The sequence below is a fragment of the Rhagoletis pomonella genome, unplaced genomic scaffold (assembly GCF_013731165.1).
Source record: "Rhagoletis pomonella isolate Grant_MI unplaced genomic scaffold, Rhpom_1.0 Rhpom_scaffold_00011, whole genome shotgun sequence".
Lineage (NCBI taxonomy): Eukaryota > Metazoa > Arthropoda > Insecta > Diptera > Tephritidae > Rhagoletis > Rhagoletis pomonella.
In genome coordinates this window covers 19,778,570-19,793,521 of record NW_023458565.1, presented here as the reverse complement: position 1 = coordinate 19,793,521, position 14,952 = coordinate 19,778,570, and the positions used below count along the sequence as shown (strand labels likewise).

Here is a 14,952-nt window from a genome sequence, read left to right as displayed (position 1 = left end):
AAAAAATCAGCAGATTATTATTCCACGCAAATCAAATGATCCGAGTGCATTTGCGTCGCCATGTGGGGTGCAACGCCACAAAGCAAGGCCTGCCTCCTTTTGAAAAATGAAAGACTATCTGCTTGAATGTCTGATAAGCCCCCCCGATTGATTTATAATGAAAGTACATACATACATACATATATACAGAGGTATGCACGCCATATGTACATAGATAGGTGGAATGTTTTGTGCGAGCATACAAAGTTTGTCTATATATATACATATGTATATCGTCACCTAAGGGCAAAAAGGTGCCAAGTCCATGTTTTGCAATTGTTCAGGAGGGACTAGAAATCGATGTAGTTTTGTATTACCTGCCAACCTACATTAAAAAACTAAATTTTGAAAATAATGGACTTGGCACCTTTTACCTTTAGGTAGCGATATATTTTATTTAATATCTATGTACATTAATAAGTACATAGGTGTAATATGTACATACCTACATACATACATTTTATTCTTTAGGTCTTCAAAAAATTAAATTTATGTACATACGTATCGTTACCTTAATATAAAAATGCCCTAACTATTCTTTTTTTCTAAATTCAGTGTTGTACAAAGATTGGTACATTACTTGAAAAGGACATAATAGATTGTACATCAAATACTACTTGCAGTGTTTATTTAAAGCCAATGTCTTGAAGGAAATTCTACTGAAGAACTCAAGGTTTTATAAAGTTATATAACAACTCTGTGAAGAAACAAAAATATTAGACATGGCCTTTCTAAGGTAACGACATGTACATCTTTTTTGTTAGATATTGAACTGCATTTTTATAAAAGCCAAAAATAATAATAAACATAAAACAAACAAAAGAATAATGGTCAAAATGCTTCAAAGGCTGCATTTCTGTATTCATTCTGACCGATTATAATAAACTTTTTTGTTTACTTATACTTATACTTTAGAACGTTTTTGATGATATGTTAACGTATATTTCAAACGCATTCTGTTTACTCTGGCTGTGAAATGGTATTATCTGGAATGTATAAAGAAACGCAGCCAAAATGTAGTGTCCTTACATATATGTTACCCACATTTTTAAAGAACTATCACAAGTTTTTGGCTTTGATTTCGTGTTTTATTGGCTTTTCGTGTAATAAAAGTAATGCAAATGAACAAATGAACGACTTCTTCGGGGCATTGTACGCAATACTAAAACGTCAGTATCACTTCAATATTTTTGAAAACCAAAAAGGCGTGGCATTGGTATAAATTTTGGATAACAGCATATTAAGGTGAGGTAGTTTTACAAATAACACGGGAATTAAAACATATATACGTCTTCTTACATCCAACTGCGCGTTTTCTACAATTTTTGTACTTATATGTATCTACAATTAAACTTGTAATATTTCTAAATACATCATATGCAACTATTGCCTGAATTAAATGAAATTTAAACAGTTTGCTACTCAAATAAATACAATTTACTTAATTAACCCAACATAGCTTTACAAAAATTTACTAACGAAGAATACTACATTTCATTAAATTCGGTTTGTTTCAAGAAAATCACTATCTTCCTCTTCCACCACGCTATAGGCAATCTTGTCGCTCTTCTTTCCTGTCGGTTTCTCTAGATGCGTTTCGAAGAATTCATCAACCGTATCCGTGTTCCACTTGGTTATCGAAAGTGTCTCTTGCACATTGCCTTTCGCGTCCAGCAACTTCACAATCGGATCAAGGCCACGCATGTATTTAATTTGTAAATTTGAATATTTCGCTGGTCTGCCACTTTTTATGAATGCTGCTATTTGTGGATAAGCGCGGAATTTGCACGTACACACTTCTAGTATGGCTTTCGGCCAAAGCCGCTGGACAGCCGGCAATTTATCTGGCGTGCAGCACTCCTGACAATGTGGCCTGTGAACACAGCAGGTTAACGATATCGTAGTTTAACAGTATATGTAGCGAAATTATACTTACTTTAACGCATCCAAGCCAAAATCATTTAATTTATCACAGGACGAACACATCAGCTGCGCCTTGATAAATCCTAGCTCTCGACAATCTTGCGAAGTGAACTCAGCTAATATGCTGCACTGTAATCAATATACATATATGATGAAAAATATATGTACATTTACGAAAATCAAATTTGTAGTACTTACAGCACATATTCCTAACAATAATAAAACATATTTTATCATATTTGTAATTTTAATTGATGGGAAAGTGAAAAAACAAAAGACACGTACAATTTGATAACTAGAAAAAAAAACATTAACAACGTTTATTAAACACAGCTTGTTTGACATCTGAGCGATTTCACAGGGTGCCTACCAAAAAATTACGGGGTTCGTTTTTTTCAGCTGAAGCAACGTCGGCAATGCAGGGCTCCAAAATAGAATAAGATGACAACAACAACATGCCCTTGGTTTCAAATCACGGATACCGCCATTTGCGGTTTCCGGCGAAAAAAATTTCTACACATACAAATGTGTATGATTCCGGAATCTACCCAATTTGCTATACGACTTCGAACAATTTGTTCGCTGGAGACGTTCGCCCACGACTCGCCCGCGAACTCGCCGTCGGATGAAAAGCACAGTTCGCCGGCGGGTCGCAAAAACGACTCTCCATAAAACGATATACTAGCGAACTGCAAAACGATGCTCAAAATCTTTAACAAAAACCATTCAAATCCAATTTCAAATTGTGTGCAATATTTTGAAAGACAAGTCAGCAAGCATTCCTAAAAATTTCCAACTTTTCAATCTGAATCAATGAAAAAATATTAAGCAGCTTTATAGCAGCTTTTTTATTTTAGCGCAATAGTTGTGCAATAGCTAGTACATACAAACAACCCCATATACGATGACCAGATTTCTGTGGGCAAAAAAGTCGGGTCATTTCTAATACCATATTCGGACCGAGAGCGAAAACACTTTGAAACGAGTTTTGGGATTGTGAGCTGAAAGCTGTCTGCACCGGCTGTTAGTGTTTTCGATGACATTTTGCTACGAAAAAAAACAAAATCAAAATCGTTGCCTATCATTTTCTTATCATTAGCAACCTTTTTCTCTAGTTCATATTTTAATCTGGCTAGCCAATTGACAACAAATCCCAACTGCAAGAATGATAGAATTCAAGATTGCGCCCATGAGAGAGGATTTTTGAGCGTAATTTTTGCGTGACATCATCTTGGTGCAATTGCGAGAGAGAAATGCCAAAACGCATAGAAAAATATGTAAACAATGCAGAAAAATGTGTTAATATTAATATTAATATGCAGAAATCAATAAATGTACAAAGATTAATTAATTAGGAACAGGTAGCAATAGTTTTGGACATGTAGCCTTTTATGTAAGTACCGGATGTTGAAAAAATTCATGTATTAACAATGTTTGGAATTTCATTTAGACGTAAAGGAAAGTGTGCAGTAAAATGAATTCGGACTTGCCACAAAGCATACATTGTAAAAAGTCATGCAGACTGCTTATTTATATTTGTGGACGGTATACAACCACCACAAACTCCACAGCTTTGATTTGACGACTTTTGTACCTATCCGAGAGGATGTGTGAGTATGGCTTCTTCGCAAACAAATATTTTATATATATAAGTAAAACATTACTTAAGCTGAACTTCTAAATGTATTATAAGTTGGCCACGGTTTTATATTAGGCAAGTAACAGCGCGGTAAGATACCGCATGAATCAGCGGCTGGCGACTTTATCCACTGGTGCATTGCCTTACACCAGGATTAAAAAGAATCAGGTACAAACAAAAATAATTACTTAATTACTTAACAAAAATAATTACTTAATTAATTAAGTAGGTAGTGAAGTTTATGTACAGTCACTCACAGAAGTATTCGTTATTTAGTTTTTTCACAATATTCCAAATGTTTTCCATTCTAAATCTAATTTTCATTTAAAATATAACTCATTTTATAACAAAAACCATATAAATGATTCTTGCAAACTTCGTACAAAATTCATAAAAATAAATCAAACTTAATAAAATTTTCATAATAATTTCAAACTTTTTATTCAGAATTTTTAGAAAAACTTTTGGTATGCGGTTTTGTAGCGCGTTCAATTTTAGTATAATAAGGGCAAGTTTCATGCAGCTAAAAGTTACTGCTGATTTTTTAGATTTTTTTTGTCGAGGATGTTGCGCATTTTCTTCCATATAAAAATAGATTTTGTTCATGCCTTATATAGAAAAAAATGCGCAACACCCTCGACAAAAAAAAAAATTATAAAAAATCAGCGGTAATTTTAAGCTACTTGAAACTTGCACTTCATTATACTAAAATGGAACGGGCTACGAAACTTCATACAATTTCTGAATAAAAAGTTAGAAGTTTTAATGGAAATTTGTTTATGTTTGATTCATTTTTATGAATTTTATACAAAGTTTGCAAGAATCATTTATATGGATTTGGCATAAGTGCAGTATAGCGGCCGTTGAGATAAAACAAAACTTAAAAGTGGACGTTGTCCTGCTGGAAATTAATAGGGGCGGAGCTAGAGGGGGATAAAGGTGGAATTTTCAATATTTTCAAAAGCTTATATTTCGAAAGCTATTGCACCGATTTAAAAATGTGGATATGGTTGGAAAGGTAATTGATTGACCTTTTATTTGATATGCATATTTTTATATATCTTATATACATATTTCGAGAAAAAAGTATAATTATTTTTAATAAAATATGTAGGTTTTCTAAGAATAATACGTTATCAACTATATTAAGCGATATGTTTATTATTAGAAAGAGCAGAGAAATACCTTTAAATTGATATATAATTTTATATAGTTAAGTTTTAATCACATCCGCTGACAGTGAAATAAACAACTGTATAAATTTTTGCCTGTGAAGATTTTTCATATAAAACGATATTTTTATTTGAAATGAAATGTTTGACATTTTTATAAAACACCCAGTAACGATAATAGACATCACTGGGGCGGCAGCCCCAGGTTTGACACACAGAAAAGGAATTCTAGTTACCTCATCCTTTCCCAAGGCTACATCAGTTGGTGCACACCCAAAGGAGAATTATATTCGGTAAGGGTTATAATCCTAAAGCGCGGGTGAAGGCCGCCTACGCAGAAAGAAGTTCTGCCCCTTTTTCTTGGCAACACAGCGAAGAGAATTCTGAGTAGTAAGGGTTATAATCCTTAAACGCGCTTGAAGCATACATAAAATTAAAGGTATTTTTATGCACTTTTTAAAAATAGTATGTTTGCGTATAGTTAATTACGTATTTCTTTTGGAAAAACGTACACTTTTATAAAAAAAAATTTATATAATTTCATTTTTTTTCCATATTAACTTGTTCCACTTGTTCCAACAACTAATTGACGAATACTTCTGTGAGCGACTGTATGTATTTACTGTAGAAACTGCATTTTATGTTTCTCATTGTCAGCAAACTAGTTCCATGTAGATGCTCATAGCTCACACACATAGCACATAGCTCGATTTGGTGTTTAATGCATATCCTCGCCGGCAGAACTGCTTCCACTTTTTCCGGAAGTTTGCATCCGTAGGAAACAAAACTTATATCGCACGGTTTCCTTTTGTTTTCACTATTACACTTTGCCACTGCACACTTCATTTTGTTTAGTAATGTCTCAATAATTGTTTAAAATCACGCACAAATATTAACGCACAAATATTAAAATTGTTATTTGATTTTTTCGTATGCTCCCAATCAACAATTGCACCAAGGTGACGTCACGCTCAAAGCTGATTCTCTGATGACCGCGATGGGCGCAATTTTAATTTCTCACAATCGTGTCCCAACTAGCTTATTAGAGATGTTAAAATATGACTTCGATTTCCATACATAATCGAATAAAAACTAGTGCGGACACCGATAAGAATGCGTGGAACGTGAGTTTTCAAGTAGTTTTCAGCGAAAACTGGTTTTCGTTTGACAGATATTACATGGACGAAAACACAAGTTTTAGGTCGAAAACAAGTTATAGCAGCGAAAACATGTTTTCGATGTCGGTCCGAACTTGGTTTAAGCATTAAATCCGAACATACAATTTTGTTTTTATAATAAAAAACAAACAATGTTTCAATACATTTTATTTAAGACAAAACAAAGAGAAAAAAACATGAATAATGATCGCATAAATCTACCTATACACACAACATATACGATGACGAGAATGTAAATACCCAACAAGCAAAATAAACTTAAAGAACGTTTTTTTCAGTTTTCAATCATAAACATTAAGCTTACAAAACGTTGATTTTTTGTTTATAAAACGCTTGAAAGTAAGCGTAGTATAATCGAAAAGGAACATTGGTTATAAGCGTAGATATATAAACTTGTAATAAATGTTCAAAAGAAAGCTTTTTATAAGCGTAAAACTGTAAACTTATAATAAAGGTTCAAAAAAGGTTTTTTATAAGCGTATGAATATAAACTTACTAAAAATTTTCAAAAGAAAGCTTTTGATAAACATTTTTATAACCCTTTATTTAAAGATATTTCATTAAAAACTCATACATAGATTGCTTAACATCTAGAAACTAAACGAAATGCGAATTTTCGGCGGACTCATCTACAGTCGCGAAAATATAAATAGGGAATAGACATTTTAGCATACAAATTCACAATAACACATACAAATTAAGCATAAAAAAGTTAATTATTACATCTTGTTGCATGCTTTCAATTACTTGCGGAAATTGGAAAAGCGACATCGATGCAGCTATATATTCCGCTTCATCGCCGCCATTCTCATTGATGAACTTTTCTGAAAAAAATTTAATACATTTTTAATTGAATGTTAAACTAAGAAAGGATAAGGGGAACTCATCATTTGAAGACTCGAATGCTCCACCGATTAGCGCAGCGGGTCCTGGATTGGACTTTTTTTACCACATCGGTTTTATTTAATTTTTTCTTTTAATAATATATTTTAAAAAACGTAAACACGTCACTTACGATTGAAAAAATTTTATATTTACTACTTCATGTCGTTGGCATTTACATTTCATTTATAAGTTTAAGTTATTTATAAACATTAGCTCTCAAAACTTATTAAAGGTTTATTTGATAAAACTTTAAATAAGCTTAATATTAAAAATGCTTTTTTAACGCTTATTATAGCAAACTTAGTTTAAGTTATTTTTAAAAACGTTTACTGAATTGCTTGTTGGATAGGGAAGACATTTTAGCAAGTTTGGGCTACTTTTATTTTTTTAACAAACGTTTATTATTTTTTTATGAAAATATAAATTACTATCTAATAAAAAGCATGTAAATCAAAATTTCAAACTTTGTAGAGCATTTAGAAAAATTCTACGAATTTTAATAAATGTCATTTATGATCCAAAAGTGGTCCGTACATGGTCGAACATGTCGGTCCGACCATGCTATTACCAGGTATTACCCATTTTTCTAGCGTGAGGAACGCTTTCTGGCCTTTTTTGGGCACCCACGGGATCCCGCGGGCTCGTGTGGAACAAACCTAATGTATGCATGCATCCATACATACATATCTACATGTGTACACGCATTGCAAGCAAGTGTTATCGAAATAACGGAATATAGCGGAAGTGAAAATTTAGTAATTTGTCTTCGCGCGGTTGTATAATTAACAGCTTTCGTAATAATAATAAAAATCCGTTGTTGTTAAATGTTCAAATAAAAGTTTTATACATATGAAGGTGTAAAGTGAATGTAAAATAGTGAAAATGTTTAAGACAGTTTTCTCAGCAGTGATTCAAGTGAGTGCGCTAAGTCCAACTATTGCTTTGGCCTGTAATGGATATGAAAATGTTATTAAGAATTTGCATATTCACATACTAAGTATATACTAATAGTAAATGTATACATATTTACCTCGAAAATAACTCAGCAACAGGTACGGGATGTTTAATAGGAACAGTAATCTCGCTAGCCGGTGTTTCATAGTTTATTATCTGAGTTGGTTTAATGCCGGCCAACTGCTCTAAGACAGATTCATTATTGTGAACTTCATGGGGTTTATTTTGCTCCGTTGCCGGTTCTTCCGTATGCTGATGTTGTTGTGCATGTTGGGGATTCTCTGGCTCTGGTTTATCATTTTGCTCTACTGCATGCGAGGGCTGTGCTGATGTTTGAGTTTGATGCTGCTGTCCAACATGTGGGCGCACTTCTAACGGTGCACCATTATTGTGCACTTCAATAGGCTTATTATTTTCAATATCTGGATGCGAGGGTTGTGCAGGTATTTGAATTTGATGCTGCTGTGCAGGTAGTGGTTGCCCTGCCTGATTGTTCGGCTGGTGATTTTGAATAGCTGGCGCTGGCTTCTTTTCTTTAGAGTCTTCATCGCTTTCGTCACTTTCGTGCGATTTACTGTCTTCATGATTTGGATGGTGCTCGTTGTTTTTCACTGCTTCTACTTTATCTTCTTGGTTTTTACTATTTGGCGATTCCTCAGGATGATGGTATTTCGGCACCAAAGGCACTGGTATATCTCGTTTAACTTGAGTTGACTCATGGGTAGCAGGTTTGGCTGTGGATTCTGTTGATTCTTCAGAGGATTTAACTTCATGCTGCGCCTCAGCTTCGTCCGACTTTTTATCATCATCTTGATAAATGAGTGGAGTCACTCCAACTGTAGATGCACCTAGTAGATGTGGGTCCACTTGACGGCGTTGGCGGTGCTTTGGTAAATCACGTGCTGGTTCTGGTGTTGGTACAATGGATTTGGTTGGTCCACTTTGGCCACGTGGACGCTTCGGACTATCTTTTTTCACTGCTGCCTTGTTTGCAGGTGCTGGCGGAGCTGGTGCTTTTTCTGGTTTTCTTGTATCTTTAATTTGTTGTTTCTCTCGCTTTTCGCGATGATGAGTAGGATCAGCTTCTACAAGATGTTTCTCCTCGGATTCGTGTGGGTGTTGCTCCTCCGCCTGTCGTGTGGGATGCGCAGTTGGCGCAAACCGTGAAATGTGATTATATGGATCATCTTCAGCTTCACGCTTATGTTTCACAATCTCCTTTGGATCGGTGATCTTAATAATTTTCTCAGGTGGCTTAGGGTCACTAGGTACATCAGGATTGATGGGACTGGGACGCTGTAGGAGTACACTGTGATCTTGTTGTTCTTTTGATGTTTGCTGGAGTGTTGGAGCTGCCACACAGCATGCCACTAAACTGGCTAATATAATCTAAAAGAAATGTTATTAATTTTGATTTAAGCGAGTAAATTTTTTTACTTACGAATTTGCGCATCGTCTTGTATCCTTCACTGTTACCTTCGAAATATTAACGGACACTATTTTTGTAACCAGTGTACTTGTGGCTTTTATACATAAACAGAAAGTTTAAACGCGCAATTGAAAATGGAAAAACAAATAAAGCCAGTGAGAAGTGAGAAATATTGTACACTGTCGTTTACTGAAATTGTTAACCTTTTAATAATTTGTGCTAATTAAAACGAATGTGATGCATAAAACGGAAAAGCATTCGATGGAATTATGCTGCTGTTTGGTTCGATAAAAGGTAAGATTGATATAATTTTTATTTAGATGTACTGCAATTAGGTAGACGTCCGATTTTGTACAATAAAATACAATTGAAGTTTTATTTTGACCTAATTTTAGATATAAAAAATACATTTGTATTTATCGCGATTTTCCCTTCTATAAAAAGCGTTAATAAGTTGGCAATTAGCGAGCTTCCCAATCTGTTTGCAAAGGTCTCCTCTCGATGTGTATACAAGGTATCTATACTTTTGTGTTTATTTGTTAACAAGTTTGACCAATATCAACAATCAGTTATGTAATGAATCACCACTTAGTATGGCTTTGCTAAATGAGCCTGAGTTTATGGGTTCGCCGGTAGAGGTACAAAATCATTGAGCCCTAATAAGGCAGGTTCATCTAACTGATTTTTTTCTAAAATTTTCTTTTTAGTTCCTCTATAGAGTTTATCTTCTTTGACCTGCGATAGTTATGGTCTTGGAAAATTATTTTTGCTGTGGTGTAAATTTGCGCATAAATGTTTGTAGTTGACGTCGCAAAGTGTAGACGAATTAAGTAAAAACTATCCAATCAAGGCAAATTCATATATGAATTCGCCTTGCAATGATCCACTTTAAGCTATGTTTACCGAAAAATAAGCATACAAATTTTAAACCGTCTATACTTCGTATATTGCATTGTGGGTAAATACTGGGCTACAGATAAAGGTGCAGCCTTTTATTCAATATTCCATACGATTACAAGTTTTTAATAACTAAGTTAATAATTTAATAAGCGTCTTTATATCGTATAAATTCATAATTGATATTTCCACCATTTACGCTTATAGATTAAACAGTTGGAACTCATTATTATAACTATCTACCACATCCCGCAATCGAATCTACCTTTCTTTAACTGTTCACAATTTTTCTAAAAATTGGCTATATAAGAAGACCTAGCGCCCTTGTTTTGTTACCTAAGTTTAATCTTAATTAAGATATAACAATTTTTAAAGATTTCACCCTACAGAAAATACTAACTTTCTTTTATTTCTTTAGCTTCCTCGCTATAGCTGATATGACCCTCACCAAAATGCAAGCTTGTTTGAAATATAGGCACGGGCTGAAATTCTCCCTCTTTGAGGTTACTTTGAAGCGGTTGCTCTGCTGATTCAGTCGCTGCCGCAGTTGACTTAGCCTTGGCAAGCAGTGGTTTAATAAGCAAACCCTTTAGGCTGTAATCTGTAACACTAAGCTCTTTCTCCGCGATGTCTATTGATTTTTCTACCTCATTTACATTCGTGTTTACCATATCCACAAACTGTTCCAATTTATCGACACGCTCACGCAGTATCTGAAAATGGTCACTAAATGCAAGTATGCCAGCAACGTGATTCTCTATAATGTCATTATTTTCTGCACGCACCTGCAAGCAATTAAAAAATTAAGTTGTTTATATATTTTTTTTTGCTACTTTTAAGAACCATTCTTGCTTACACTGGAAAGCAACGTTTCGAATTCGTCCAATCGGGCCAACATATCCTCAATATTTATACATATAGGATTGATCTATGCAAGTAGATGAAGTTAAGATAAAGAATTAAACGGCATTTGTCACTTACCTCGCGTTCCAAATTGATGCTTTGCAAAATTTTTGCGTAGTCCTCTGCTGCACGCTCGACCATATCTTCTTTTTTCCTAGCCAATAAAAACAAAAACTTTGCTCCTTGCGTCAAAACACGGGAAATCAGCTGTTTGCTGTGTTCCGCAAGCTCTTGGTACGAAGCGCCATATGTTGTCCGCTAAACACATCTCAGTCGAGCCGTTTGTTTCTTTTTGACATTTGACTAGAGCTTCAAAACTATCGATAGTCAGAACATCGGTAGTATTCGATATTATTTTGAAAGGTGCGAGTTTTTCCGTCCTTTTGGAAGTTTCATTATTTTTTAGTACCTTTTTATTAAAGCAGCAAACAAAATATTAGTTCTTTAATTGTTTTGTATAATAGGGTGTTTACATGAGGCGATTTTTCAGACAACTTTTAGTTGAAAGCAACAATCGCATAATGTAAACAGCCTATCAACTAATTGCTTCCAATGGAGTTGGGGCAGCCAACTTTTGATTCAACTAATCACCTCTGAAATTGCTTGAAAAATCGCCTCATATACCTTTTAAGAAAAATGAATGAATGAATGAAACCTAGAAATAAATCTTGATTAGGTACTAACTCACACTTATGTCGGATTATCGATTGTGCCAAAAAAAATTGATACTGACGAAAAATAAAAAAAAAAACATCGATACTATCGATAGTTTTGCAGTTCTACATTTGACTTTTCATCGATCTGACTGCAGTGCACTTTTAAGCGAAAAAGTTATTTTTCAATTATTTACCTGGGGAACTGTGAGTTTAAACAAACTTAGCCTGTTTAGTAGAACATGAGTAATTACCGAGGCATTGGCGGCGGTGGCTTCCCGTATAAAGTCAACCAAAACCGGAATGTGAGCGCATCTATGAATGCTGTACCACCACCTTCGTCGCTAAATAATCGTGGACATCAACGCGGTGGTGGTGGATATCGTGCCGCTCCTGCAGCCTTGGCTCCTACTAAGTATGGATACACATCATTGGACTCAATAAGTCAATTTACCGCATCACAGAATCTTATTGGTAAACGCAAGGGCGGACATACCGAAGACGATTATTTTGACGACGATGAGGACCAAACGCCAGAACAAGCTTACATTCCAGCTCCCGGTTCACCGGGATACGTCAAGAAACGCAAGGATGATAGTGAATCTGATGAGGATCCTCTTGATCAATTTATGGCCGGCATTGAACAGCAAGTACAAAAGGAAAAGGTTCGTAAAGAGCATTATGTAGTTTCGCCAATAGAAGATGTGACAGGCACCAAAAACGCAAAGGGCGTACGTGGCGATATAGACGATGAAGATGACGAAGAAAGCTACTATCGTTACATGGAAGAAAATCCTAATGCGGGACTTCGAGATGATGGTTCGGATGTTGAAATAGAATACGACGAAGATGGCAATCCGATTGCGCCCCCTAAAAACAAGAACATTGATCCTCTACCTCCAATTTATCATTCTGAGATTGAATACGAAGCTTTCGAAAAGAACTTCTACACGCCGCATGAAGAAATTGCAAACCTTTCCGAAGAACAAGTGCGTGAATTACGGAAAACTCTGGGCGTTAAAGTAACTGGTCCAGAACCACCAAAACCAGTATCGTCCTTTGCACATTTCGGTTTCGATGAGAGCCTTATGAAAGCAATACGACGGGCTGAATACACTCAACCGACGCCTATACAAGCACAGGCAGTACCTACGGCATTAGCTGGGCGAGACATAATCGGCATTGCAAAGACTGGCTCCGGAAAAACAGCAGCTTTCATCTGGCCTATGTTGGTGCATATAATGGATCAGCGTGAGTTACAGCAAGGTGATGGACCCATTGGACTAATTTTAGCGCCGACACGTGAGCTTTCACTCCAAATATACAGTGAAGCTAAGAAGTTTGGCAAAGTATATAACATCAATGTAGTCTGTTGTTATGGTGGAGGCTCAAAATGGGAGCAAAGTAAAGCACTTGAGCAAGGTGCAGAACTTGTGGTAGCAACACCGGGTAGAATGATCGATATGGTAAAAATGAAGGCAACAAATTTACGGAGAGTAACGTTTTTAGTGCTAGATGAGGCCGATAGAATGTTCCATATGGGATTTGAGCCCCAGGTGGGTCACGTAAATATTCGCTTTACGTTCTTCCAAGTGTACGTATAATTCTTTCGTTGCAGGTGCGTTCTATTTGCAATCACGTGCGTCCCGATCGTCAAACATTGCTCTTCTCAGCCACATTCAAGAAACGCATCGAACGCTTGGCACGCGATGTACTCACCGATCCAGTGCGCATTGTGCAAGGTGATTTGAATGAGGCCAACCAAGATATTACTCAGTATGTTTATGTTTTTCCTAATCCACTGCAAAAGTGGAACTGGCTACTTTGCCATTTGGTGAAGTTCCTTTCCGAAGGAAGTGTGCTGGTGTTTGTTACGAAAAAAGCTGACGCTGAGACTGTGGCCAACAACCTCATGGTAAAAGAATACAATTGCTTGCTGCTACATGGCGATTTAGACCAGGCAGATCGTAATAAGGTCATAACACAATTTAAAAAGAAGGAATGCGATATACTAGTAGCAACAGATGTGGCTGCGCGTGGTCTTGATATACCACATATACGCAACGTTATCAATTATGATATCGCGCGCGACATTGACACACATACTCATCGTATTGGTCGTACTGGACGCGCTGGTGAAAAGGGCACAGCATACACATTGGTCACTGATAAAGATAAGGAATTCGCTGGTCATTTGGTGCGAAATTTGGAAGGAGCTGATCAGCAAGTGCCTGACGATCTAATGGAGTTGGCAATGAAAAGCTCATGGTTTCGAAATTCACGTTTCAAACAGGGAAAAGGAAAGAAAATTGCCATTGGTGGTACTGGTTTGGGGTATCGTGAACGTAGTAGTGGCAGTAGTAATACTGTGAAATCAAACACATCAAACGAAACCTCATCATTTGCTTCTATAAATAAATCACTGTCAGCTGCCGGACCGGCAACCGATCGCTATGCAGCAATGCGGGAAGCATACAAAGCACAATATATGTCGCAATTTCGCGCTTCTACTGATCGCACCTGGGAAAAGACTGTGCCAGAGACTGGCGTATTTGCGGCGCCAGCACCTGTATTACCAGCCATACTACCAGCACCGTCGTCAAAGTCCAGTGGAACAGGCAGTGCCGATGAAAGTGGCAAATCACGAAAGAAGAAAAGTCGTTGGGATTAGATATTTGAAATAGGTGCAGCATAATTAGCGTCAAGTTGTTGCAGCCAGATGCAAAAAATATTTTGGTGTCTTTTGCATTCTTCATTAGCGCAGTAATGAAAGTTTTGAAATATGTATATGATTACATTTAGCGTTGTGTGAAGGCTTCAGAAGACACAGGCACACACACACACACACACACACACAAATTTCATTCATATGGGCTTCAGTTCAATTTCAACCATTTTGCACTTTTTCATTGAAATAATAAGTAAGGCAATGAAAAACAAAAAAAAACAAAAAACGAAAATTATAACATGAAAGTAACCACAATATAATCATAGCTGTAAAGGACACTCTAAATACATTAATACATAGATTTACTCGTTATGTGTTATATGTCTTATTTCTTTCTGCAAATTATTAAGTATGTATGTATACATACATATACTAAAGCGTGTAAACCTAGCCGCAGACTTTTTAAAAATAAATGCCAATTATTCTGCGAAATCAGATGCTGGACATTTTTATAGCTCACAGATGTGTGTGTAAAATCCAACTGTTTTTAATAAAGTTTTTACTTACCAGTCATTGTCAACAATAAAAAAAAACGTTCGCATTTTGAGTAAA

At 35.8% G+C, this 14,952-nt stretch overlaps 3 protein-coding genes across 4 annotated transcripts; 1 reads left to right on the top strand and 2 right to left on the bottom strand.

Moving 5' to 3' along the window:
• Window positions 1–1,105: 1,105 nt before the first annotated feature.
• Window positions 1,106–2,308, bottom strand: LOC118746777 (selenoprotein F). Its single transcript, XM_036480689.1, has 3 exons — window positions 2,161–2,308; window positions 1,976–2,091; window positions 1,106–1,912 (listed from the first exon to the last, which is right to left on the bottom strand). The coding sequence occupies exons 1-3, from the start codon at window positions 2,305–2,307 to the stop codon at window positions 1,537–1,539; spliced, it is 639 nt and encodes a 212-aa protein (XP_036336582.1). The 5' UTR covers window position 2,308; the 3' UTR covers window positions 1,106–1,536.
• Window positions 2,309–7,357: 5,049 nt separating this feature from the next.
• LOC118746776 (biogenesis of lysosome-related organelles complex 1 subunit 4) lies at window positions 7,358–11,250 on the bottom strand. Of its 2 annotated transcripts, XM_036480688.1 has the most exons (5): window positions 11,098–11,250; window positions 10,973–11,044; window positions 10,517–10,901; window positions 9,232–9,313; window positions 9,090–9,179 (listed from the first exon to the last, which is right to left on the bottom strand). In XM_036480688.1, exons 1-5 carry the CDS (start codon window positions 11,158–11,160, stop codon window positions 9,170–9,172), a joined length of 612 nt encoding a protein of 203 aa, XP_036336581.1. In that variant the 5' UTR covers window positions 11,161–11,250; the 3' UTR covers window positions 9,090–9,169. The 2 variants fall into 2 exon arrangements, with proteins under 2 accessions (XP_036336579.1, XP_036336581.1); XM_036480686.1 differs by lacking the exons at window positions 10,517–10,901; window positions 10,973–11,044; window positions 11,098–11,250 and adding an exon at window positions 7,358–7,783 and having other exon boundaries at window positions 7,867–9,179; window positions 9,232–9,314.
• Window positions 11,251–11,783: 533 nt separating this feature from the next.
• Window positions 11,784–14,952, top strand: LOC118746775 (ATP-dependent RNA helicase DDX42). The gene is made up of 2 exons (XM_036480685.1): window positions 11,784–13,228; window positions 13,291–14,952. Exons 1-2 carry the CDS (start codon window positions 11,915–11,917, stop codon window positions 14,341–14,343), a joined length of 2,367 nt encoding a protein of 788 aa, XP_036336578.1. The 5' UTR covers window positions 11,784–11,914; the 3' UTR covers window positions 14,344–14,952.